Below are 23,714 nucleotides of genomic sequence, written 5' to 3'. Positions count from 1 at the left end.
GTTGTTTCTGTTTCGGTATTATATTTTCGGTGAAAAAACTCTTTCGGCCGAAAGCCGAAAGGCCATTTTTTGCCATTTTCGGCCGAAAACTTTCGGTAGCCGAAATTTCGGTGCATCCCTAATAATGTTAGTGATATAAGGGGAACTCATTTTGTGCAAAAATGTAAAGCTTTTCAATTTCCATGCGGCAGAATTGTTACAATAGCCGATAATCCATTTTCCCAATGATAAATCCCTATACGGGTGGAACAACCAGTGACGTCAGACTACACCTCCCTATAATGGTTGATGTGGAGGCGAGTACAACCAGGGGCGGAGCTATGCAAATCAATGCTATATTAACGTCACGGAAACCGTCAAATCAGAACAGTTTAGTAGTGAGGGAGGATCTCGTGAACTCGAGACTAGACTGATGAGTCAATATGGTAATTAGAGACAGACCCATTGATACTAACCTGTATTACTATAAAACCATGCTAAACACAGAAAAAGGCATTTATAATGCATTTCCCCTTTAACTCATTCAGCGCCATAGGCTGTCTCCATCTCTGCCGCTTCAAGCCAGCTTAAAATGGTCATTTTCGCGGTTTCACAATGTTTGCAGAGCTGTGTGTGTTCTGTATTATAGCTGTGGCTCATTTGACAGACACTACTTGTAGTCCAACATGGAAAAAAGAGTTTCTACACACTGTAGTTTGTAGTTTATTACACGCTAAACATCGCATTTCCAAGATAATCCAGTATTTTTCCATAGATCGCGAGATAAAACTCGTTATATGCAATAAGCCCAAACCCTTCTGGTTGATCCCCTGAAACCCCAAATACTCCCAAATCAAAAAGGTATATACCATGTAAACGTGCTTTCACAAAATCATCAAGGGGGGGGGGGGGTCGTTTTAACTCAAAACTATGATCGTGTTCGTCAAGCATGTTTTACGTCCGGTAAAACACAGAACTGTGATCGTTACATAAACATGTTTCAGGTTCGGTAAAATAGACATAGGGGGTCCTTACCTAAACCAGAAGGTAATCCAAAAAAGATCAAAGGATCAAAACCCGTGAAATCTCAGGTATGGCACTCAACCGCTGGCAAGATAACCCGAGAAATGTTGGGTTTGGCACTGAATGAGTTTGGGGAAAAACTGTCAATAAAGATGCGACTATAAAGGTTTCATACAATTGCACCAATTTCTTTCATGTTATGATCATTTCTAAGTTCTATATACCAGATGTCAGTTAATGTAAGAACTGTCAATAGACCTGATCTAGACACTATTTTAAAGTTTGTTTAATTTCCTTCATGTAGTTTTATCCACAGAATCGGAGACGCTCGTTTCCCATTAAATCTTTTATTTGTGGCGGCAACATCATGCAAAAATGCTTTGTAACAAAAAAAAAATAAGAAAAAAAGGAATGATATCTGCATGTTCTTGACCCCAACTGAACAGTGCCCACACTCCCACAGGATCACGTTCTTCTCAAAGACAAACGTGGAGATTGAGCTTAAAAGTATGCACATCATGTAGACAATTCTACAGACACTGTTTATCGTTGGGGCATCTACAGCTAGAGAAAAATAAATGACCGGTCTCAATTCAGTGCAGTGATAATCCACACACCGTATTTTACTAATTTCAAAACATTTAGATGCGCAAATCGAAATCGGATGAACCAGGCAATGAAGTTTAATTACAGGTGATATACCACCAACCTTGAATAATGAGAAAGGAGAATAATTCTAATAAAATAAAAAGCTATGGGGTGTTCCAATAAAGAACCATTTACATATAATCAATGTGTGAAGTTATGGAGTACTCAAATGAAGAAAGCCATTTACAGCAATGAGGATCTATCTCAAACCACGCCCTCTTTTCTCCATCCTCCAATCACAACCATTGCCAATCCGAGGAAAGTCAACAGCCTTTATTGGAGGATGGAGGAAAAGAGGGCGGGATTTGAGACTGGTCCATTATATGCTTTCACTCACTCTCATCTCTCCACTGTGGCTATTCTGCATCCCTAGGGGGCATGCTGAATGTCACAACTGAAAACAACCTGCACTGCTGTTCAATGAAAGCATCTCTTTGGAGGCATCAGTGACAGGCAGCTCGAAAATAGTTTTGAAAGTTACAGGTAAAGTCCTTTTTTTTAACAAAAGAAATTCAATACCTAAGTCAAATCTAAATTCAGACTTTTATGGTTATGGTGGGAAACTGGAGCTGGCCTTCTCTAAAGAGGAATGTACACAGGATCTAGGATCATCAGATGGGGGGGGGAACAAAAAGAAAACAGAGCAATTGGCCAACCAAAGCTAAGGGGATCCAACAAATTCCCCCCCAAATAGGATTTAGGAAAACAAAAGCACATTTATTTAAAGAGATTGCAAGTACTATTACAAACAAGTTGAGTCAATAATATCCCACCACAAGAAGTCCGCTGCAATATCTTACAATGCCAAATCACAGGCAATTTTACATTTTTCAGCTCTTATTTCACTAATGAGTGTCAAATCTTGAGAGTACACGTTTTGTTTTGTTTTTTATGTATAAAAAAACATTTCTTACTTTTTCTTCCTTTTTACAGAGTAATAAAAAAGTTAAGGCAAGATGCATCAAACAGAAATCCCGAGGCCATGGGTTTGGCCTCTGCCATTGTGTTCCGATTCCACCGATCAGGAGAAGGGTGTGGGGATCTACCGTCGGCAGCTCCCGGTCGCTCTCTGTCTCAGGCATCTTACACTGGCGGGGTTGGAGAGGGGGGGCAGCAGTGTCCTGTGCCTCCCCCCCTCCGTCTCCCCTCTTGGAGTCTGCCAAGTCGCATATCTTTGGCACTTTTAGGCGGGCAGACTCAACTTCTTTCCTTTCAGTACTGAAACAGAGAAGGGGGACATATTTGATGTTGAAACTCTTCCTGCTCACAGCATGATGGGACAACACCGAACGCGCAGAGCAAATAAAAAGACGATGGATTTTTAGGACTAGTGAAGTGCCTCACCAAATGCAGCTCAGAGGCCAAATGTCTGATTAGGGAATAATTATTGATGGTTTTCTAAGACTAGTTCAGAACGGTGGAATTCTGCAAAAACACTCATATCGGGTGCCTTGGAATCGCGACGGGTCAAATGCTCAGAAGTTTACACAACACATGCTCCATTTTAGACGTTTGGTCTGCTCCATTTAGTTTATCCTCAGATCAACAGACAAACATAAAACAACACGATCAGAGAGAGGATGAAGGAAAACTTGAGGCAACAGCAAAAAATATACTGAAATTAAGCTTTGCAGCATGGACAGAATTTAATGTTTGAAGACCAGACCAATGCATATTTGTGGAATTCTCACTTTCTGCCATGGAATGCATGCACTATTGATAATGAAAATTAAATAATAAAAGTGAGAGTGAGTCGAGAGTTATGAATGGATAAAGGGAGCGAGTTCCAGAGTGCAGGGAAATCAGCAGCACTAAAGTCCAGACGGAGCAGGCCTATTTTAGGAGCCTAAAGAACGTTTCAAGGCACAGATGCAAGGTAATAACATTGTTGTAGTTACTAAGTAATGCCGTCATTCCATTTTAAACATGAGAACTGCTGACAATAAGCTGAATGTTGAAGTTCAGTAGCTATATCAATATATTGTTCCCTCGTAACAAGATACAAACGTACTATCTGAAATGAAAGTCAGCCGTCTTGTTAACACATTAATTGCCAATAACGAGTATACTGCCAATAACATAAAAACTCGTTTTTATGATAGTTATTTATTTTATTCGCTATTGGCATTCATAATTAATCCAAGAAGCCTCCGGGAGCCAGCTGGACCCTGTCTGATATTGCAACGCCTCAATACCGCCGCCTGGTGGATTTCGGGCGAGTTACACTCCACTCTAAACCGGAAGTGGCGCTCTGTGCATCGGGGAAAAAGCTCCGCCAGAGATATCTTGAAACGTGGATCAATATACACACCTCGAGTGCATGGGATCGCTTTCGAGCAGTGATGCCAGTAACGCGTTACTAAGTAACGCGTTATTGTAATCTGATTACTTTCCCCCGAAAATAGTAATCTAACGCGTTAATCTTTAAAAGCCAGTAATCTGATTGCAGTTACTTGTCCAAGTGGCTGTGCATTACTATTTCGTTACTATCTCATCATAAATTCATAATGCAGGCGGAATGCAGTATTTTATTTCGTTTTCGACAGTCAAAAATACATTTTGAGCTGTTTTTCTTTTGGGAGTGACGTGGTGTGGCAGTGAAAGGGTTAAATACAAGAATGTGTCCCGCGGCGTGACTGGTCCCTCTGTCTGAGTGACTCTGCTTTGGTCCAATCACATTCCCCATCCACAGTCTGCGAATCAGAGGCAGAGTAGGGCGGGTCTTCACAGCACGTCATGTGACATATGCGCCAATCGTGTGACAGCAGGGCTCCGTAGTCGGAGAATTCCACCCCAAAACGCTTGGCAAAATTAAAAGTGAAACCGCAAGATGACTTTTGCGGTTTCTGTTCAGAATTCCACCCCAAAACGCTCGTCTAAACGTAGCCTCAGTCACTACTTCACGGCGGAGGAAACAAAATACTGTCTACCGCTAAAAACAGCACATCCAATTGCATTGAAAGCATCTGGAATCACAACACTAGCCGACACTTCGACTAGGTACAGGAGGGTTGATGGTGGCAGAGCAAAAGCTCTTATTTGCCAGATTTACAGTTAATTTACATGTTAAAGAGAGACTGATTGTATGTTTATAGAGAGACATTTATAAAAACAATTTAATAGTTACAGTTGATATAATTGAAATAATAGTTCAGCCTGCATTTGTTAGATGTGATACACTGGTTTTGTAAAACCACTGGCTGGCTGCTCTAATGCTGTGAGCATCATAGACTGTTGCTTTACCATACTTGATGGTACAGAAGCTGAAGCACTAGTTTAACAATTTACGTTATGTGCAGAGAAACAAGTTAAAAACAATTTATGCACTTTCAATAAAGCGTTTAAAAAAAAACTGTTGGGGGAACGACGACGACTTCGTAACCTAGTTACTTTCAAAGTAACTAAGTTACTCTGATAATCAAGTAATCAGTAAAGTAACTTAGATTACTTTTTAAAGGAGTAATCAGTAATCAGATTACTTTTACAAGTAATCTGTGGCATCACTGCTTTCGAGACGCAAGAATCAATATGCTTTCGGCGTTTATTGCGTCATACAAACGGAAAATGGATCTAGCAGATCAACATCAAATAATTGGAAAAAGAAATCTCCAGACTCATCGGCCAGAGGTAAGAGGAATCCAACGTTATTTCCAGCTCGATTCTCCATTTATTTCATTGCAATCCATCTGATCAACGTATGGTGTCTTACTGAAGAAAGCAGTTAGTGACAATCAAGGAATCATAAACGACCCCCCCCCCCACCCCTTTCCTTCACGCATGATGGAGCATAATGTATAGCGATCATATGCATTTGAATTTTTTTATATAGGGACGAAACGCCAATCGATAATGTATAATACGCGTCAGGGCCTATAGCGCGCGTTCTAGAAATTACTGCTATACAGTCTAAAAACACTTATATTCTCGACGGTACTAACACGACAATGTATGAATGGAAAAATATAACGTTCCCACATCCGGAACTATAGATACCCGATGTTGAATGGGCCATAGTAATGTCGATATAGCTATAATATTTAAAAAGTTATAGCCCTGCAAAGAAGGTGAGCCACTCCATAGGGTTACAGCACTGGCAGAGAGTGGTAAAGATGGGCATACTACATGGCACCCAATGTGTTAACAGTTAAAGGAACAACTCAGCACAATGCATGATTGCAGCATTGGTGAAAGATAACGGCACCTTTCGTGGTCTGTAACACCCATTTCATCCTACTCTTATCATACTTTGATGTTTCCAAGGACCGGCATATTGGGGGTCATTGTTTTGAAATATTGTAACGGTTTATAGTTGGCCAAGTTGAGAGATTGTAAGACTGGGAAAATAAGACGAGACTCCATTAGTGGTCATCTTTTTCTAAGTCAAAGGAGAGACTGCGGCAAAACTCACCTTTTGTTACATACAGGTAGAAGAAATCACAATAAAGGATCGTCTGCACCACACCGGCGACGATTGCAATCATGTCGAAGAAACCCTCGAAGTAGAAACGCCATATCCAGTTGATGAGGTAGAGGGCTCTGTAGAGGCCCAGGAAGAACAGGTAGTGGGTGGTGATGGTCTCAGCCTCGCCCGTCTTGCTGATCATGAAGAGCTGGGGCAGGATGGCCACAGATTCCAGGTAGATAGAGAAAGTCCACAGGATCTATGGGACGGGGAAGGCAGGGGAAGAGGGTTACACCAGTTCATAGATCAATGATGATTAAACGATGCAAAACTTTGATAGTTTTTTTCGATTTCGATTCAAATTCAAACACTCAGGGGCTCATACAGAACCAAGCATTTCACCGTAAAGTACATTTTATATGTGACAAATAATAAACAAACTTGAAATGTATTGTCATTATACAGCACAACGAAAATAAGTTTGGCATCCAAACAGAGTGCAAATGTAGTAGTAAAGTGCAACAGCAATATACAATGTACAGGTAATTAACCTCTTAAGCCCGATCGGTCCGGTACAAGATTGATATCACGCCATAAATTCATCTCTACAGAATGAATTAATATTGCGTTTTTTCCCCTCCAAATATAGCCAAGAGTAAAGACCCTAACCCAGTCAAAGTGTATATTTTCAGCACTACGTTTGTTTACAAATGATTTAAGTGTTATTAGTGAAATATGAGTTTATAGAAATATCAGGGCATCGAGTCTGAAAAGGCGCTTATAGACGCGAGCATTTGGCGCAACCTAACTTGATTGTAGTCTTTTGAGAGAAGAGACCCAGGGCTTTCGATGGGCTTAAAAAATATATATAATAATTCTCAGCTCACGCCAGCCCGTCAATCATCTGACTTCTAGCGTTAATTTTTTCGTTCTTATTTTTCTAGATCATATCCCACAAACCTGAACGTTATTGCCATAAAACAGAACGCAGTTAGTTTCTCTACCTTTCTGTGAACGTCTAGCAAAAAATGGCATTGCAATCCGATGAAAAATGGCGGAGAAATTATTATCTTCTTCTTCTTTTTCTTTCGGCTTTTCCTGTCAGGGGTCGCCACAGCGGATCATCCATTTCCATCTGTTTCTGTCATCTGTGTCGTCCTCCGTCACTCCCACTGCCCGCATGTCCTCCTTCACCTTCACTGTGTCCATAAACCTCCTCTTGGGCCTTCCCCTCCTCCTCTTTCCTGGCAGCTCCATCTCCAGCATCCTCCTCCCGATGTACCCCACCTCCCTCCTCCGCACATGTCCAAACCATCTCAGTCTTGCCTCTCTCGCTTTCTGCCCGAACTGCTCAACATGGGTCGTTCCTCTGATGTAGACATTTTCGATTTTGTCTAACCTTGTTACTCCCAGAGAGACCCTTAACATCTTCATCTCTGCCACCTCCAGCTCCGCCACCTGCTTGTTGGTCAGTGCCACTGTTTCTAGACCATACAGCATAGCTGGTCTCACTACCGTGCTGTAGACCTTTCCCTTTACTCTTGCTGGTACCTTTAATTTGAATTATTATACATTTTTTAAGTGTCTGTGTGTGTGACATTTAAACGCTGGTCCTCACAAGGGCAAAGGCTTACTTTATCATAGGGGTTAATAGTTGTTTAGTTTAGGGTTATGGTGGTGATTAAAGGAGCACATCAACATTATGGGAGGGAGCACTTACCGTCTTCTCCAGAGTCAGACAAGAAGATATACCAATTTCCTCTCTGTGCGTTCAGTAGAAAGCTATCCGGCTGCAAGATAGCCAGTTATTTATGCTAAGCTAGGCTAGTTTGCAGTAGATTTCATTCAGGGTTTTTGCTGCACTGTCAGGGGCGCCTGGTGATACTAAATCCAGATTGAACTCTGCCATTGGAAAGGGGAGATTTGGTCTGATCCATAGCTGTGTGACATGGTCATAATAAGGTAATTTATAGGCCTGATATTCTATAATCATATTTTAAATTGCATGTGTCCGGATGGCAGAATTCAGTACTGTATCTACAAAACCTCCTGTTAATCATCTGCCATTAATTAATTTGCTAGATTAGGTGCTGAATGAGCTCAGTGGCCATGTCTGGTCAATTTTAGCATGGGGTTATTCACCATCAAATATTAAAAAAGAAAAGAAAAAAAAGAGAATTGATATTCTCCTTTGGTTCATTACAATTTACTCAAGCCTAGTAACAGACACAATATTTCTGACACTGGGAATACATTCCCTGAGATCCATAGATGTCCCTAGATACCAAGAACATGCAAATTTTTCAGATATTGTTTGAAGAGGTGTGTTTTTAGTCAACGGCGGAAACTTGGCCGGGTTTCAGCCGTCTGAAAATTACGACGGATTGGACTCACTCAACCGTGTACGATTACATTGAATATTAGGGATGCACGATAATTATCGGGTTGATAATTATCGGGCCGATATCAGCAATTATGACGTCATCCCGATAAAAGTATTGATGGCTCGGATAATAATAAAAAATTATTATAATAAATTTACACTTTTTCTTTTTACTTATTTTTTTTCATGTCAACGTTCACACGCACAATATATGCTTACGGTACTTAGGATTTGACTTGATTCAACAACAAAGCAGTCGGGGCAATGGCAAGCCGAAAACGGTCGAAAATGTGGTTATTTGAAGTTTGTATTTTTTCTCTTTTTTTTTTTACAACTGCGGTAGGTAGATTACATTTTTAGAGACTAAAGTACAGAAAAAAGATACCGTTGGGTACCGGTATCGATTCACAGGTACCGGTACCGTATCGGTTCAAATGTGAACGGTACCCATCCCTACTGACAAAGCACAATACCTGTTGGTTTTTAGTTCACTCATTGTTCAGGGAAACACATTGTTAATGACATTGTGATTGACTCAAATTATATTTATTTGGAAAAATAAATAGTCACTTTATTTGAAGAGTCAAAACTGTTCTCTTGGCTTTGTTTTGTTCATAGTAGTAACGCTCATGTCATGATAAATCTGGTTAGGTCAAAACTACAGGAATATACATAAAAAAAAATATATATATAATACAATAAATACCGTAATTCCTCTAATAGTAACCCCGGCTTGTATTTGCTTAAACTGTAGCGGGTACCAGGCTTTTATAAGGAGGAGGCATGTATAAGAGAGAGGCCTATATTTCTAATTTTCAAACAGATCATAATGAATAAATCAACATTTTGTGTCAGTTTGAACCCAGTAAAATGTACTGGGTTCATTTATTGAAACCAAGTACTGTATGAAATAGTAAACAGTGCAATTACAGGTGGTCACTGGTCATTTCAACGTTTTCAAAGTGAAATCAAGTAACTTTACCTTAGCAGCTCCGAGTACTGTAGATACATAACGTTAGCCAGTTAGCAGCTCCGGGTACTGTAGATACATAACGTTAGCCAGTTAGCAGCTCCGAGTACTGTAGATACATAACGTTAGCCAGTTAGCAGCTCCGAGTACTGTAGATACATAACGTTAGCCAGTTAGCAGCTCCGAGTACTGTAGATACATAACGTTAGCCAGTTAGCAGCTCCGAGTACTGTAGATACATAACGTTAGCCACGTTAGTTAGCCAGCACCAGGCAGGTCCCGATGTTGTTGTGTTACGTGCTGCGCGCGACCCATGTTCCATACGGAAGTAAGGAGGTTCGCTCACGCGTATATTAGTAACCCGGTTTGTATTAGGAGGCCGGCTTATAATTACTTAACTCAACAGCGCACCCGGATATTAATAGAGACCCGGATTTTAATAGAATACAGGTTACGATTAGAGGAATTACGGTATATATATATCGGTTATCGGTATCGACCTTGAGGAGCAGAACGTTATCAGTATCGATATCGGGGTCAAAAAATCAATATCGTGCACCCCTATTGAATATGCAATTAATTTAGCAGTTGAGTCTAGGCGGTCCTCGTTGTCTGCCCCATGGAACGAAGACTGTAAACTCAAACACTAAATGACTTGCTTATTCCACATAATTGTATTGAGAAGTCTACAAGGTCCTCATCTCAAATGAGAAAGATCTTTAATACATCTTTAAACAGCCACCGTTAACACTAGGGGTGGAACGGTTCACAAAATCCACGGTTCGGTTAGTATCACGGTTTTGGGGTCACGGTTTTCGGTTCAGTAATCAGTATACGTTGTTTATTTATTTATTTGTATTATTATTATTAACGCTCCAAAAATACCATACATCAGCATAAGATATATAGCCTAAAAATAATCCAATTTTTCAGTTATTCTCAAGGACGTAGTCATGCAAAAACTGAAAGAATGAGACAGTTTGACATCAGGCACATCATTTTGACAGTGACCGGTTAGAGCTAGGAGAGATTTGGTTTACAGCGGTTTGCCTTAAATAATGTTTGGCACATAAAAACCGAACTGACTGAAAAATATAGGCTACAGTACATTTGTCAAAGTATTAACTTAGTGCAAACAACATAAAGTATGCATATGCTCAACCAGCACTAGACTTTCCTTTCTTTAAAATAAACACAAAAAAAACAATGTATATATATATATTTACTTTTTAATTGCATGAAACATTATGAACCATTCTCTCTCTCTATCTATATATATATATATATATATATATATATATATATATATATATATATCTTACCTGACCCCTAGACGATTGTACCTAATGGGTCAGACCTGACTCTCGATGCTCCTTGTGTTCAAACGGTGCTATTGGTACATATATGCATATGTATTGGGACTCATTTTGGCGGGTCTTACAGCTGCCAAAAAGTTGATAGCGTCACGCTGGATTCAACCGGATAAAATGTGCCCGAAGGTATAGATTCTCACCTATCTCGATGTGATTTATCTAGAGATATCTACTGCGCGGATTTTAGGTGTTAATGAAGCCAGCATCGCAGTGTGGATAGCTGTGGTGGATAAGATAAAGGAACGCATATAAATTTGGAGTTTTCTGGTGTTGAATGAAGTAGTGGATGTATAGCCCACGTTGGGGTCCTGAGGGGGGGGGGGGGGGGGGGGGGGGGGAGCGAGCGAGTGTCCATGGTATTGTATTTATTATTTTTATGTCTTTTAGTCTATTTTCATTCTGATTTAATTACTGGACGGTCATTATTGTTATTATTATTTCTGTTATTGTCCTGCGAGTTATTGTTGATTATTACTGTTACTGTATTGTTTGTCTTGTTTCATGTAAAAAAAAAAAAAAAAAAAAAAAAAAAAAAAACATTTGTTCAAAAAAATATATACATATATTCTCTTATGCCGCTTTTCCACTGCAAGTCTGCATAGTACCACTACCTACTCGACTCTCTTTTGCTTTTTGAGCGTCTTGGTAGCCGTATTTGAAGTGATGTCACACAAGGAAGTAAATAGTCAACAGTAACACAGCGTTCGTCTCCGGTTCTGCAGCTGGACCCTACTCGACAAGCCTGATGCATGAAGCAATATATAAACAAACGGCCAATAAATGTGAAGTTATCTTTGAACCTCTGTTGTCAAGCCTCGTCAATATACCCCCCCCTTCTCCACTAATGGAACTGGTGTAGTGGAGTCACTTCGCTGTGAGCGTTTCCACGGTTAGCGGCTAACGTCAGTTAGCGGCTAACGTTCGGTTAAATAGAATCAGTCGCAGTCAACCAGTACCTGCTAAAGGGTCGGGCCTATAACTTTACTATAGTTTACATTAGTTAGTGGCTAACGTTAGTTACTCTGTCTCTGGGTGTGTGTATGTGCATATTTTTTTGCGCATCCCCATTTTTGCGCAACCGAACAACACACACATGCCCCGAACCGTGGAGGTCGTACCGAACGGTGTACGTACGGTTCAAATGCGTACCATTCCACCCCTAGTTAACACAGAGTCAAAATAGAAATTGCGTACATAATTCATCTAGTGTGAGTGAGTCAAGCCCCATGCGAGTGCAGCACATAGAAAAAGAGCATCTCTCCGCCAGGTTTCCTACCTCCAAGGGCGAGAAGTCATGGTTCACCAGGAAGGCCAGGCCTCCAACAGGGACAACCAAGAACTCCACTCTGAACGTGTCGTGGTTCCCATCATATGTGGCCTTGAACTTCACATAGATCAGGTACACCGTGGCGTACGCAGCGCCAATGTAGATGACCTGGAAAATGTGAAATATCCATGAGCATTCATTTGAGCATTATCTTCCACTTATGTCAAGGGTTCTAATGATTCTATCAAATAATGATTTCATTATTCAGAGCTGTTGACTTGTCGCATCATAAAATCTTACAGAATAGACCACAGATCAATTAAATTAATTTAGCTATTTGTGTTAATACATACAAATGTGACAGGACTGATTCAGTCACCAACAAAATTTTTATACATGAAATAAAAATAGTGACAATGACGATGTGTATGAAATATGTAATAAAAACACAACTCAAATAATTTACAAATAAAAATAGAATAATTTAAACTTAGAATAATCATTAGATGGGGCGGTCAGGTGGCGTGAATATTAAAGGCAACCAACTTGTGTTCAGCTTTTCGTTCAGCGTTTCTCTGATTGGCCACACGGCCAATCAATCAATCCACTAGCACACGCCCTTGCAGCAAGAGAGAGGCGGCAGGCAGAAGCGCTGGTCGAACCAGCGGTGTTCTGTTGTGTGACACTACTAAACTCTTCCACCACATGACCGACATTTGACATACAGTACACCTCCTATCTATGTTGGGATTATGTTTGGTCATGACAAAACAATAAAAATCGCTACTGTTAGTAAGCTGCCACCACCCACTTCAATGACAGAGCTCTCATATTTGCGAATGCATAAACTATATCTTAAATTATGGCGATGTGTCTAATATGGCTGTCGCGAAGTCATTGATAAGCGACAGCCATATTAGACACATAGCCATAATTTAAGATATAGTTTATGCATTCGCAAAATTAAATATGAGAGCGCTTGTCATTGAAGGGCTTCCTACAACGGAGGAACGGCCGCTGCTGCTGCTGGAGCTGAACCGAGTCAAGCCGCGGGCGGCGCACGGAAGCCGGGGAAAAAACAACCGCGTCGCCCCGCTGGCTCTTCAGCAAGCAGCCTCCACAGCTCCAGTTAACCTAATTTATACCGTAATGAATCATTAAAAAATATACCGTTAACTGGAATATGTTGTTTCTTTACACATGTGTTGGATTATGTAATTGGGTTGTCATGACAAAACAATAAAAATCGCTACTTTACATCAGGGTGAACGCTGTTACACTGCCACCACCCACTTCAATGACAGAGCTCTCATATTTGCGAATGCATAAACTATATCTTAAATTATGGCGATGTGTCTAATATGGCTGTCGCGAAGTCATTGATAAGCGACAGCCATATTAGACACATAGCCATAATTTAAGATATAGTTTATGCATTCGCAAAATATGAGAGCGCGCGTCATTGAAGGGCTTCGTTCTACAACGGAGCACGGTCGCTGCTGCTGGAGCTGGACCGAGTAGAGCCGGCGGCGGTGCACGGAAGCCGGGGACAAACCACTGCATCGCCCCGCTGACGTTAAAAACGCGAAATAACGTTACAGCTTACAGTTCCACACTGATGTACAGTGACACCCAGTTTCTAGTTACAGTAGTGACGCGCGAATCGAGATAGTCCTAACACTGTAACAGTGTTTATTATTAAGAGTCAGATAGTCGTAACAGTGTTTATTATTAAGAGTCCTAACAGTGTTTATAGTCCTAACAGTGTTTATTAGTAAGAGTCAGATAGTCCTAACAGTGTTTATTATTAAGAGTCAGATAGTCGTAACAGTGTTTATTATTAAGAGTCCTAACAGTGTTTATTATTAATTAACGTCATAAACGAACTACCAGATGTATTTTCTAGTTCAGCGCATTTCTTAACTGTATGGGCTTTGTTTATACATGTACAGTGACGAGTGAATCTACCGTTGGTTGTTAAAAACGCGAAACATAATAATCAGTCAGCAGCGCTCCACTGCTACCGCAGCCCAACACAAGTGCGTTGGAACAGCAGCCCAACGGTACACAAGTTGGTTGCCCGCGCTGCCGCGCTTGCTCCTTGGATTTCATTTGGGACGCGGGACGGCTGCGCTTGCCTGCGCGGGGGGCGCAGCCAATCAGAGAAAAGCCGAACACAAGTTGGTTGCCTTTAATATTCACGCGGTCAGGTGGCGTAGCGGAGATTGCGTTCGTCACCAACGCCGGAGACGCTGGATTCGCCTGTTCGAATCCAGCTCCCGGCGTTGTCACCAGCTTGGCTGGCCGTTCACACTAATACAATTGGCAGTATTAGAGGGTGGGAAAGCTGGAGGGGTGGGTCCGGGTCGTTGTAAACATCGACTCCTACAGTTCGGTCGGGGCGTCTGCTCAGCGCGGATAGGATCTAAGGGGGGTAGTGTGATCCTTCCACACGTTACACCCTCTCAGTGAGAGTCCGCGCTGCCAGGTGAAAAGAAGCGGTTGATTGGCTAGACGTGTGTCGGAGGAAGCACGTGATAGCCTCCACTCTCCCAGACAGACTGTGGGGGGTAAGTGCGCAGCGACCAGGAAGGGTATTGGGAATTGGCATAACGACTAACATTGGGATGGGAGAAAATCGGAGGAAAAAGGAGGGGAAAAAAGATAAAAAAAAAAAAAAAAAAAAATCATTAGAATAATCAAATTACAATTCATTTAGATATTTTTGCAGAGCGATGCAGTTGGGACTTTAATTGTCACGTTGATGGATCACAATGCATTGATTCTGTTGCATAGCCTTCCTCTACTCTTGTATGAAGTTCATAAATACCGGTGTGGTCTGGTGCTGCTATGTGATCCGCTAAGTCACGACATAATGGCAGGTCAACACTGACAACCGTTACACCTCCTTGCAACAACACATAATCCTTTTGTCAAATAAAGGTGCGTCAACTTCACACACACACACCATTAGTAGTGACTCATTCAAAAGAGCAGTCTTGGGAGAGTATATTTGCCATTTAGATATAACAGAAGGATGGAGGATTTTAAATTAGATGCTTCAGGATAGGACGATGGGATAGGACGACGATGGAAGGGTGTGTCACCTTCATGGTGGTGTTGTAGAAGGAAATGAAGGAGGTGAGCAGATCCAGGTAGCGAGTGGTGAACACCAAGGCAAACAGAATCTGACTCTTCCCAGAAATACCTGTCAACGAGACAAAAGCAATGCATTTGATGAAATATTAGATCTTTTGACATGTGTTTAACGTCATTACCCCTCAGAAGCACGTCGTAATAAATGCATGGCCCTGCGATCATGTTCCATTTTGAGAGAAGACTCAACACACAAAAGGTGTTACACCAACTAATGAGTCTGTTCAGATCTACAGCGCTCTTCTTTCACTACTGAAAGAGAATACAGACTTTGCAACAACACATACATACTGATTCAACCTCTGAGCAAAATCAATATCAAAGCCTCTCCACTCCACTTAAAATGTAGATTTGTCATTATTTTGGTATTGCAGATATACAAAGTGTTGGGGGGGGGGGGCAACATTATCTTTAGTGTAACTAGACTGTCCTGATAATAATATACACCTGCAGTTGTCATACCCATGTTTTCAAGCATAGATATAGATACACCCGTCCCTCAGAATGCCTGCCTGCGTCTATGCCTTCTACAACGCTGTTCGGTTTCCGCGTTGCCGTTTTGCGCTCCGATTGGCCGAGCGCTCGCATGCGCATGAGCCGCGGCCCTTTCGCCAGCGGGGAGAGGGGCGCCGCGAGCGGCATCGCTGCACTCATCAACGACCCTCCGTGCTCCGGCTTTCAACAGCGGGGAGAGTATTATGGGGCTTATGCCGCGAAGCAGTAACACACATAGTTGCAATGCATCTGTCAGTCGTACTTAACTATGTGTTCACTGTTGTGTTACTGCTTCGCGGCATAAGCCCCATAATACTCTCCCCGCTGTCGAAAGCCGGCGCACGGAGGGTCGTTGATGAGCACAGCAATGCCGCTCACGGCGCCCCTCTCCCGGCTGGCGAAAGCCTTATCGCAGCACGGCTGAGGGGCGGCGATGAAGCCTGAGTCGCGCGCCAGGCAGCAATACTAAGCTCCAGTTAACCTAATTTATACCGTAAGCAATCATTAAAAAAATATACCGTTAACTGGAATATGTTGTTTCTTTACACATATGTTGGATTATGTAATTGGTTTGTCATGACAAACCAATAAAAAATCGCGCGACTCGGGCTTCATCGCCACCCCTCAGCCGTGCTGCGATAAGGCTTTCGCCAGCAGGGAGAGGGGCGCCGTGAGCGGCATCGCTGCGCTCATCAACGACCCTCCGTGCTCCGGCTTTCAACAGCGGGGAGAGTATTATGGTTAATTTATGGGGCTTATGCGCGAAGCAGTAACACAACAGTGAACACATAGTTAAGTACGACTGACAGATGCATTGCAACTATGTGTGTTACTGCTTCGCGGCATAAGCCCCATAATACTCTCCCCGCTGTTGAAAGCCGGAGCACGGAGGGTCGTTGATGAGCGCAGCGATGCCGCTCGCGGTAGCCCCTCTCCCCGCTGGCGAAAGCCTTATCGCAGCACGTCTGAGCGGGCCGCGTTGCGGCTCATGCGCGTGCTCGGCCAATCAGAGCGCAAAACGGCAACGCGGAAACCGAACAGCGTTGTAGAAGGCATAGATGCTGCCTGCCTACTGGCAGGTGGCAACAAGCCCCTCTTCAGTCACACAGATGGTTAAGACAGGAAGCATTGGGTGATAACTTGCAGGAAAGCAATAGGTTGACTCTAGCCCCTTTCGCGACTGCCTTGCTTTGAATACAGCAGTCACTGGCTCGAGCTAACTAGCCATGGGAACATTCACTCTGAACTTATTTATGAACTGTTCGTTCTAAATTTATCACAGAGAAATGTCAAAAGGTACTCACAGTTGCACGAGGGTTTCACACACAACCGGGGTGGTTTGAAAGCTCTGCGTTGCTAATAAACATTTTTAATAAACTGATCAACACTGCATTATTTCCGGCGTTGGGTGCATGATGCGCAGTTGCGCACCAGGCAGCCAAAGCCGGAAATAATGCCGTTTTGAGCAGTGTTGACCCGTTTATAAAAAATATTTACCAGTGATTCAGAGTGAATGTTCCCATGGCTAGTTAGCTCGAGCCAGTGACTGCTGTATTCAAAGCAAGGCGTGCATCAGCAGTCACGAAAGGGGGCTAGGTTGACTCAAATGTCTGTAGACTTAAGTGTTATTCCTCATTTGTTTAACTTCAACAATAAAATGTAAGTTTATGATGATGAGATTTGAAACACCGGTGCAGGCTGCCTGTTACTGATAAGCCTCACGTGACTGCCTATCTTGCATTGCCACTGCAACACTAACCTTTGATCCTTGTGAAACAGAATAGACAACACAGTTAGATAGTATTATTATTCACTGCAGTCCAGTCCTTGCACCATGAAGCGCAGGTGCTATGGCACATTATGATTTTAGATGTCTAGCTGTGCACTTGCACTACCTAATTTAATTGAAAATGGGGGACCCTGATGTAAACAAGACAAACGTCTATCTGGTCTGCATCCCCTGTATTGTACCCATTCTGAAAACAAATAAAGTTTTCATGCATTCATTCATTCTAACGTTACAGCCGGCTATTTTTACTTCCGTGACACGGCTGCCACGTCAGGGGTCAGACCAGGCGATGTGTGTAGTGGCGGGGGGGGCAACAACCTGTCATGGAGCTCACAGTGTTCTACCGCAACGGGGATACTGACTGGGGCATCATGGCAAACACACACACACACACACAGGGTTCGCCCTCTAGACACACAAACACTCAATACAATGAGAGCGAGTCCCCACCACGGCCCACAGCTACTGGGTTAGTAACTAACTAGACTGCCACCGTAAGCAACTGTTTAAATCGGGCAGACAACTGTGTTGTCAACATAATACGTTCGCTAACTGGTAAGCTAGCTATCCCGCACAGTGGTCTCTTTGGCATCCGATGCTAATTATTGTCCCATAAAAGTAACGTTATTCGTCACACAGGCCGTGTTATGTAGTCGATTTGATGACACGGCAAGCTAGTTAGCCCAGCTAAGCTAATGTTAGCTAGCTAAGCTAACATAACAGATATATCGGAAGCTAATGCGATAGGGAGAGATGATTGTATCGTTGATGTAAATCAAGACATCCGTGATCAAGATAATAAGCATTTGGGAATTGCATGTTATGGTTACTCACCCGCACAGGACCTGGTTTTCCATATCTTTAGCAGCAGGATGATGATGGCTGCTAGATGGGAGAGATCGCCGGTTAGCCTGAAAACGTTCATGTTTCTGCGAGATGTGCCGTCGTTAGGCGCCTTTGCCTTTTGCAAGAGCAAACCTATTTCAGACAGGCAGCCAAAACACCCCCGCTGATGAACAGTGTATAATCTCTTGAGTGTCCGGCTGACACCGAAATAAGCAATTGTCTGTGTATAACGTTTAGATGGGAAAATGGCGAGTAATGCTTGACGTGGCCCAGGGACGTGGCCGACGATAGCAGCACCCAGTGCAAGCCGGGAAAAACTGCATGCTGGTGAGAGAGAAACGCCCGTCGAGGCGGAGCAGCCCTAGTTATTAATTATCACACATTTATGCGAACTTTTGCCAACAAGTGCTTGGCCTCGACCACTGTGGGGGGTTTGTAGATACGGCTGATACGCTATCTCAACATGCCGACATTATTCTCAAGATTTGTTTTGTGTTGAGAGGCGCTCTTTTCACTGTGTTATGTAACTTGTACTATTATGTTATTGTTTCTTGTTTGTGTATTTTGTATTCGCTCTGGTGGCAAACCATGTTTCCCCCTCGGGGATTAAGAATAAAAACCATACCATACCCATCGTTTGTCAACTGGTTAAACATAAAACGAGAAAGGGTCACAGAAAAAAATATTTATTTGCATTTGAAGTCAGTAACGCTCTTCACATACAAACAATACACTTGAGTGTGGCACACTCACAGTACAATAGACTGTTATTCAAAAACCTAAGATGTTCACATAAAAGGCATATTGCTTCTATCCTCGTTCATATCAAGTATTGGTGTCTTTTGAAACATGACCGGGTTCAACAAAAGTTAGCACTAACATGTACCTTGGTCCTATGGTATAATACATTGCAAATACAGAGTTTCACACTATTAATACATACTACAGATGAAGGAATGATGACAAACCACAAACCAAGCAACTGCCACACTACACAATAGAACAGACAAGACACTTGAGTTTCACAGTGATATGTCAATGAAGATTGGCTTTTCACCATTACACTTTTGTGATGAGTTTGTGGCATTTGCCATTCGGGTACTTTTCTTTTGCTTGAAAAATAGAGGTATATCACACAAGATGGCTGGAAAATGTGGTCGCTACCTGAGCTTCAGACCCGCCTATTGATCCCAAACAAATCATTAGTGTAAACCATTCAATGCCTGTTCATTTGGCTTTTGTCGTGGATAGAACATAGGCAACAAACATGTCTGACTAGCAAAATAAAGAGGTACCCTTTAATCCTATATAGCCTTAAGAACAAATACTGCATCATCAAGTACATAGTAATCTTTATACATGTCCCCTTCACACAGGTAGGGCAACCGAGTCACACCCTCCACCTCGAACCCTGCTGCTCGAAAGACCTCGTCTGAGAAGTTCTTCACTTGTTCTTCCCACGTTTTGCCTTTCACTATTAGCCTCTCGTTGGGACGCTGCCATTTACCACCTGGGAGCAAATCAAACAAAAAGATTAGGGATATAACAATATACTGCTATCAGGGTATACGATTTAATAGGCACAGCTCTTCACTGAGGGCAGGGAGGAGCAAATATTTATTTATTTATTTATTTATTTATTGTAATGTTCTAATATAACCGATGGGGCATACAGACCCTCATCTGCACCTTTGTCTACACTGTTTTTCTCATTTTTATATTCAGATCAAATTGTATTGCCTATATTTATGTCTTTCTACTATTACCCTTCCCATACATATACCTCCCCTCCCCCATGCTGCTATGATGCCTGAATTTCCCCAAGGGGATAAAAAGGAATATCTTAACGGGGAAATATTTGAATGATGCTTAAATTACCAGACAGTGTGATCTTCCTAACTAAATTGTAGGGCTGTCCTTCATTGAAGAAATTCTCAGTCTACTGATAGTCCTGGGACTTTGTTGACGAATCGATTAGTTGATTTAATAGACAAATCTCTAAAATTGTGTTTCCCACATGCGTTCACCCAATATATATAAAAAAAAATATATATATATATATATTATAATAGTTTTAGAGATATCTCAATGGGGTTGAATGGCACTCGTTAACAAATTAATTTGAAAAACTCAAAACCCAGTTACTCAAGATAATCTACAGACCTTGTTGTGAGCAGTTTCATGCAGGAACTATTTTCTATACATTATTATATGGGTGTACTTCTTGAGTAAACGGGTCATGATTTCTGGAAAGACATTGTTTTGCTTTGGAATTTTTCAAATGTTTTTATTTTTTATGCTTTGAGCGCCACAAACCAAATGCCATTCACCTCTGTTGTATTTGAGTGATGCCAAATATCTCTACGGCAGATATCTCCAAAACTAGACAAATCAGTTGTCAAATCAATTGGAGGATCAAGAAAAGAAGGCAGAGCTTGAGATAGGTCAATCAAGCATGTAATGATTCAGAACTGACCTATCTCCACATAGGGCTGGAAGGGGAGCACTGCGGCCAGGATGACTCTTCCTGTGCCGGGCACTAGTGAGCGCTTGATGGCCCTGAGGAGGCCCAGAGGGTCGTCACAGCGGTCCAACAGGTTCAGACAGCTGATCAGGTCATACTGGAAACCCGTCTCCTGCCATTCATCTAGACCCAACAGTCTGAGAAAGAAGACAGGCAGAAAAGAGAGAGGGGTGTCTTACAGGTAGAGTTGTAGTGGTCAGGTGTTTGTCCGTTAAATTGAACCGTTATTAATCCCCTTGGGGAAATTCGTCCTCTGCATTTGACCCATCCTAACTATTTAGGAGCAGTGGGCAGCCACACAGTGCAGTGCCCAGGGGCCGACTCCAGTTGTAATGCCAGCACCTTGGACATGCATGTCTTTTGGTGTGGGAGGAAACCAGAGGACCCGGAGGAAACCCACACAGACACAAGGAGAACATGCAAACTCCACACAGAGTTGCATGTTTGCATGGGTTTGAGCCCAGGACCTTCTTGCTGTGAGGCAACAGTGCTAACCGCTGCGCCACATGTACTGTGTATATCTACTGTAGTTCAGGTGTCATGGTTTTTTGGTTTTCCATTTAACAAAAATATGGCCACCAGATTAGTTAAAATGAAATACTTAATGAATAAAATTGCTTTTTTCTTTTTAAGTAGTGTTGCTCCAAGATTTATTTATTTATTCTTATCTTGTGGACACTGTTTTAGGTCGATATAATTCTATACATGGTCGATTACAACCTAAACACAGCCAAATACCAGTACACTTGTTTAAACCTCTGAAATGCTGAAATGTTTGAAAACACATTTCAGTAAAAAAGAAAATCTAATTTCTTACACTTGGGTTACATTTTTTTTTACATTGTGTACATTCTTTGTATTTTGTGCAGTTGCCCAAATTGATTGAATTGTAGCAGGAGAGCACCTAGAAAACACAACGGAATTAATAAGTAGGTATGAGGCCAAATTATAGAAAAATAGGGTGTAGGTTGAAAATAATAATAATAACCAAACATACTTATGTTGTGTGATGTGCTGTGTGGTGGAACATATCTATCAATTATGCACATATAGATCTCCATGGTTAATTAACATACATTTACTAATAAAACATAGAAATTAAATTCAAATAATAGGAGATCCTTGAAGCTATGCCAAGAGGTCTAGCCCTTTCAGCCACCACCTCGGACAAAAAAGGACCCCTCCCTCCTCCAAGGTCAAGAATCTAGTCAGTCACCCTGATAGACAAAGGTGGGGGTTAGGGGGGCAGGGTCTTAACCTGAATGTGAACATAATGCAACCCAGGCCATCTCCGAATGTGGTCTGAGCGATAAGATCTCAATGCTTCATGGGTGCATTCACACCTGTACTTAGAGCTGTCCACCTGTGATGGGATCACCCAAGACGCATGTTAATGCCAGGTCTGAACAGGGCCACAGTTATAAATCCAAATGAGTGCTCACCTGTATTTTCTCCTCTGGAGATGCCATTTCATTGGTGGTGAGACCTCCGTGGCATAGACCTCTTTGAAATGGGCTCCCATGACCTCTGTGACACCTCCATCCCCTGCCCCCAGGTCCAGCAGTCTCTCCGACTTCCAGTCGGGTGAGATTCGCATCAATTGCTGGAACTGCTCCGCAGAAAACACAAACATAGAGCCTCGACCCAGAAACCTGATGAGACAGATGAGAGAGCAAGTGAGGTGGGTGTATAAGGGGCACACAATTTTAACAATCCAAAGGACTCGCAGTCACACATGCCTAGACAAGACAAGCCTACCATAATAACAATAAAAGATTGTCTACAACACGTCAAAAACTATGCATACAAAGGAGAAGTTGTGGCGATAAAGAGGGAAAGATCTGCATTAGCCTACCCATTGATGGAGGTGCGCGAGACTAGTGGGCTAAGGATGGATGATACTAAAGAGTGGTATAGCTGAGTGAAGAGCCAACCAGACTTCTCTACACTGTGGGTGAGAAAAGCCTGGGTGTCTGAGTCGAGGTGACTCTGGACAAACAACGGCTGCACCGTCTCCCCCAGCAGGTCAGGACAACACCGGTACCACTAGAGAGAAAAGAGAAGAGACCGGCTTTGATTTTTATTCTCTCTAGACACTGGTGACAACCATCATCACCAGCACCTCGAGACCATAACAGCTCAAGTCACCATCATCAGAAACCTAACATTGTTTCAAAGCCTTACATGAGAATTCAGGAATGTAGTCAGTCTGGTTCTCTCAGAGCTGTCTTCAGACAAAGTCCCAGATAAGAGTAAGTAATGCATACCTATAGTAATGTATACCTCTAGTAATGCATACCTCTTGTGTCTCGAGTCCGGCCGATTCGCTTTCGGTCACCATGTTCATGAAAATTGAACGGGCGAGTGGACTGCGCACGTACTTCCCCGTCCACATTCTTCTAATGGCGAGTAGGAATGCGATGTAGCCCAGCACCCACGCTACAAAAAGCAATGTCCTCAGCTGTAGATGACACATAATGGACAACAACTCAGCAGAATAGATACCCAGCTGGTCTATGGAAACGGTTGCCACCCAAGCAGCAGACAGAGACTGGCCAGTGGATAGACAAGCAGAGAAGTGGGGTGTAATGTGAAGATGGCAGAAGTAATGGTATCCTATTGTAAACGGACACGCAAGTAAGTGCATGTCGTCAGTTCCAAACACAACAAATACACAAACCTGAGGGTGTGGTGGGCTTTAGTGGGTGTGGAATCCACATACTATTTATTTATCATTTTAATCCGTTGAGTAAATTGTCTAATTCGGGTGAGTACTGAGTAGGTAAATGGTCCACGAGTCTGACAGCTTCGCTCGCTGCTGATAACTTTTGACAACAAAGAAATTACTTCCGTGTACAC

At 42.3% G+C, this 23,714-nt stretch overlaps 2 protein-coding genes across 3 annotated transcripts; both read right to left on the bottom strand.

Moving 5' to 3' along the window:
* Positions 1-1,333: 1,333 nt before the first annotated feature.
* kdelr2b (KDEL endoplasmic reticulum protein retention receptor 2b) lies at positions 1,334-18,626 on the bottom strand. Its single transcript, XM_084323307.1, has 5 exons — positions 18,320-18,626; positions 15,153-15,253; positions 12,055-12,213; positions 6,059-6,311; positions 1,334-2,868 (listed from the first exon to the last, which is right to left on the bottom strand). Exons 1-5 carry the CDS (start codon positions 18,408-18,410, stop codon positions 2,834-2,836), a joined length of 639 nt encoding a protein of 212 aa, XP_084179433.1. The 5' UTR covers positions 18,411-18,626; the 3' UTR covers positions 1,334-2,833.
* A 375-nt stretch (positions 18,627-19,001) lies between these two features.
* On the bottom strand, positions 19,002-23,679 carry mettl9 (methyltransferase 9, His-X-His N1-histidine; the record flags this gene model as incomplete). Of its 2 annotated transcripts, XM_084323340.1 has the most annotated exons (6): positions 19,002-19,841; positions 20,808-20,992; positions 22,298-22,507; positions 22,711-22,901; positions 23,155-23,316; positions 23,536-23,679. In XM_084323340.1, 5 exons carry the CDS (start codon positions 23,248-23,250, stop codon positions 19,636-19,638), a joined length of 888 nt encoding a protein of 295 aa, XP_084179466.1. In that variant the 3' UTR covers positions 19,002-19,635. The 2 variants fall into 2 exon arrangements, with proteins under 2 accessions (XP_084179466.1, XP_084179465.1); XM_084323339.1 differs by lacking the exon at positions 23,536-23,679 and having other exon boundaries at positions 23,155-23,331.
* Between the last annotated feature and the right edge of the window lie 35 nt (positions 23,680-23,714).

This window comes from Notolepis coatsorum (assembly GCF_963971535.1).
Source record: "Notolepis coatsorum genome assembly, chromosome: 10".
Lineage (NCBI taxonomy): Eukaryota > Metazoa > Chordata > Actinopteri > Aulopiformes > Paralepididae > Notolepis > Notolepis coatsorum.
The sequence above is the reverse complement of the archived record's forward strand: the minus strand, read 5'-3'. Positions and strand labels throughout refer to the sequence as shown.

Excerpts from the sequence above, each read along its gene's own strand:
- kdelr2b (XM_084323307.1), bottom strand. The coding sequence starts at position 18,410 with ATGAACGTTTTCAGGCTAACCGGCGATCTCTCCCATCTAGCAGCCATC. Across the intron at positions 6,312-12,054 it reads ATGACTTCTCGCCCTTGGAG|ATCCTGTGGACTTTCTCTAT; the intron begins GTAGGAAACCTG and ends CCCGTCCCATAG. Across the intron at positions 2,869-6,058 it reads CTACCTGTATGTAACAAAAG|TACTGAAAGGAAAGAAGTTG; the intron begins GTGAGTTTTGCC and ends TCTCTGTTTCAG.